Genomic DNA, 3242 nt, shown 5'->3' with positions numbered 1-3242 from the left:
TAACGGTGTTATCAATTATAGTTGAAAGAAATACAAAAATTCTTAGTGTAGTGAGTTTTCTCTATTTTCAATTCATACATTGAAATTTTAACGTTTGTTAACTTGGTTGTACAGGTGGATGCCTAGAAACTCATCGAGAACTGGTGAAGTGTTTGAAGCATTATCAGATCCCAAAAAAGTTTTCAAGGCCATGCATCGGGCCAACCGAAAAAATAAACAACAACAATCAAATGAACAACCTGAACGAGACATGTGGGATAACGTGGTAGACCCGGCTGCGCAGGTAGCGGAGCCTCTTGTGCTAGAGGCTCCTCTATATGACTGGGCGCAACCCACAGAGAAAATTTGGCCACAACGATATTAGTCCCGCATATACAAACTGAATCTTTTCAAATCATAAACAACATACTGCACTTGTTGCAACACAAGGGACTATTCTCGGGGTCATACATTGATGATCCTCAACAACACTTGAAGAATTTCCTGTCAATCTGCAAAACTCAAAGGCAACCAATGTAACTCAAGAAGCAATAAAGTTATTGTTGTTTCCATTCTCAGAGACATGAGCTGCCCAGACTTGGCTAAGTTCACTCCCTATTAATTCCATCACGACTTGGGAAGAATTAGTCAAGCAATTTGTGAATAAGTTTCATCCACCTAACAAGACTGCTCAGCGAATTGATGAAATTTGAGCTCAGACAGAAACCAATGGAAACATTGTAAGAAACATGGGAATGATTCAAAGGGATGTTGGTTATATGTCCGTACCACGGTATTCCAGACCAGAGTTGGGGTAGCGATTTTACATGGCTTTAACAGATAGTGTAAAGGCTAATGTTGATGCTTCTACTGGTGGAGCATTCTTGAGCAAATCATAGAGACAAAGCCAGATCATGCTTGACAAGATGGCACAGAATTCGGGGTGGACAAATAGAAATGCACCTATCATTCCAGTAGTTCACTCAGTGCCCTTAGATCCAGCCAACACTCTTGCTGAAATATGGACACCTTAATGACACAAATGAGTATACTCACCAAAAAGGTGAAAGAGTCAGGGCAGAAGCAGCATGTGCACATTGTAGATACAACCAATGGAATGCATAAAGTGATCATCATCATTACCCTGAGGACATGAATTATGTGTCTAATTATGGGGGCCAGAGACAGGGTGGTCAAAATTGGGACCAACAGAATCAGCCATACAGGCCAGTCCAGCCACAACACAACAATGGAATTATGGGAGTCATGTGACCTCACAATAATGTGGCACCCTACCAAAGGCCACAAGGGTACAACAACCAAAATCAGCAACAGAGTTATCCTCCTCCTAAGCATCAACATGGTAGGAGATAGGAAGATGAGTTTGCTAGACTCGAGGTAATGATGCAGCAGGTTATTGGGTCAAATGTGAAAATGAGTGAAAGAGTAGATGCACATGAGTCAGCCATAAAGAATATTGAAGTGCGAATGGGCCAGATCTCGATGTCTTTGAATAATCGTCCTCATGGGACATTACCTGCAAACACTCAAGTAAATTCAAAAGATCAAGGCCCGAAGCAGCTGATGGCAGTGAGTCTACGTAATGGCAGAGATATAGACTTGGAGCAAGAGAGGGCTCGAGAAAGCAGACAGGTTGAGACACTTGTACCAGTGCCCATTGAGCTAGATGATTCAGCAAAACTAACAGAGGTGATTGTACAGCCTGCCCAGGAAGAAACCAACACACAGATTGAGGCTGAGAAAGAAGCTGAGACAGCCCAGGAACTGGTAGTTGAGGTGGTGTTTGACAAAGAGAGAACCCAAATCACTGGGAAGAAGAGACCTCCAGCACCATTCCTACAAAGGCTGGCCAAATACTAGAAAGAGGAGCAATACAAGAAATTCTTAGAGATATTGAAACAAATCCAGGTAAATATTCCATTGATTGATGTGTTGAAGGAGATGCTTGGTTATGCAAAAATGATGAAGGTCTTGATGTCCCAAAAATTTGACTTCCAAGATTTAGCCACAGTGACTCTAACTCAGACCTGCAGTGCTTTGGTAACTACACCAGTTGCTGAGAAGTTGTCTGATCCAGGGGGTTTCACAATTCCCTGCACCATTAGTAACTTTGTCTTTGCCAAGGCACTATGTGATTTGGGGGCTAGTATAAATCTTATGCCCCTGGCAATCTATAAGAGGTTGGGGATTGGAAGAGCTAGATCCACGTCTATGTTGTTGCAGTTGGCTGACAGAACTATGAAAAGATCCTCAGGTATTTTGGATGACGTGTTGATACAGGTAGGGAAATTCGTGTTCCCTGCAGATTTTGTGATTCTGGATTGTAGAGTGGATGAAGAAATTCCCATAATTTTGGGAAGGCCGTTCTTGGACACAGGGCGAGCCTTCATTGATTATGAAACTGGGGAGCTCAAGATGAGGTTGAACGATGAGGAGATAACATTCAACATGCAGAAATCTATGAGGCGACCAAGTGAATTCGCCAATTATTCTCTTATTGATACCGTGGATGTAATCGTGGAAGAGGATGATGAGACATTGACTATTGAGGATCCTCTTGCTGCATGTCTTATGAATTTAGATGATGTGAATGGGGAATAATTGGTGGAATGGGTGTTGGCTCTAGAGGGCAAAGGGTTTTGGGAGAGATCACTTGAATTCGAGCCCCTACACTTAGAAAAAAGAGAAACTCCTCCAGCCAAGCCATCCATAGAAGAACCACCAAAGCTGGAGTTGAAGCTACTGCCCGCCCATTTCAGGTATGTGTTCCTAGGACCTAACTCCACATTACCTATTATTATCTCATCTAGTTTGTTAGAGGTGCAGGCACAATAACTTTTGTAGGTACTTACAGAGTGCAAGACTGTTATTGGGTGGACTATGACAGATATTAAGGGGATCAGCCTAGCATATTGTATGCATAAAATTCTGCTGGAAGAGGGGCACAAACCTTCCAGGGAGCACCAAAGAAGGCTGAACCCCAACATGAAGTAAGTGGTGAAGAAGGAGGTCATTAAATGGTTGGATGCGGGAATCATTTTCCCCATCTCTGATAGAAACTGGGTTAGCCCGGTGCAATGTGTTCCTAAGAAGGGTGGTATGACAGTGGTAAAAAATGATAACAATCAGCTGATCTGTACAAGAACAGTCACAGGCTGGAAAATTTGTATGGACTATAGGAAATTGAATCTGGCCACCCGAAAAGACCACTTCCCACTTCCCTTCATTGATCAGATGCTTGA

At 42.7% G+C, this 3242-nt stretch overlaps 1 protein-coding gene across 1 annotated transcript; it reads left to right on the top strand.

Annotated features, from left to right (window-relative positions):
• The first annotated feature begins 1383 nt into the window (after positions 1–1383).
• On the top strand, positions 1384–2601 carry LOC138873548 (uncharacterized). The gene is made up of 2 exons (XM_070152018.1): positions 1384–1767; positions 1909–2601. Exons 1-2 carry the CDS (start codon positions 1384–1386, stop codon positions 2599–2601), a joined length of 1077 nt encoding a protein of 358 aa, XP_070008119.1.
• Positions 2602–3242: the final 641 nt, after the last annotated feature.

The sequence above is a fragment of the Nicotiana sylvestris genome, chromosome 7, assembly GCF_000393655.2.
Source record: "Nicotiana sylvestris chromosome 7, ASM39365v2, whole genome shotgun sequence".
NCBI lineage: Eukaryota > Viridiplantae > Streptophyta > Magnoliopsida > Solanales > Solanaceae > Nicotiana > Nicotiana sylvestris.
The sequence above is the reverse complement of the archived record's forward strand: the minus strand, read 5'-3'. Positions and strand labels throughout refer to the sequence as shown.

Coding starts and splice junctions, on each gene's coding strand:
- LOC138873548 (XM_070152018.1), top strand. CDS start 1,384: ATGCAGCAGGTTATTGGGTCAAATGTGAAAATGAGTGAAAGAGTAGAT. Junction 1,768..1,908: donor CTGAGACAGCCCAGGAACTG/GTAGTTGAGGTG, acceptor AAACAAATCCAG/GTAAATATTCCATTGATTGA.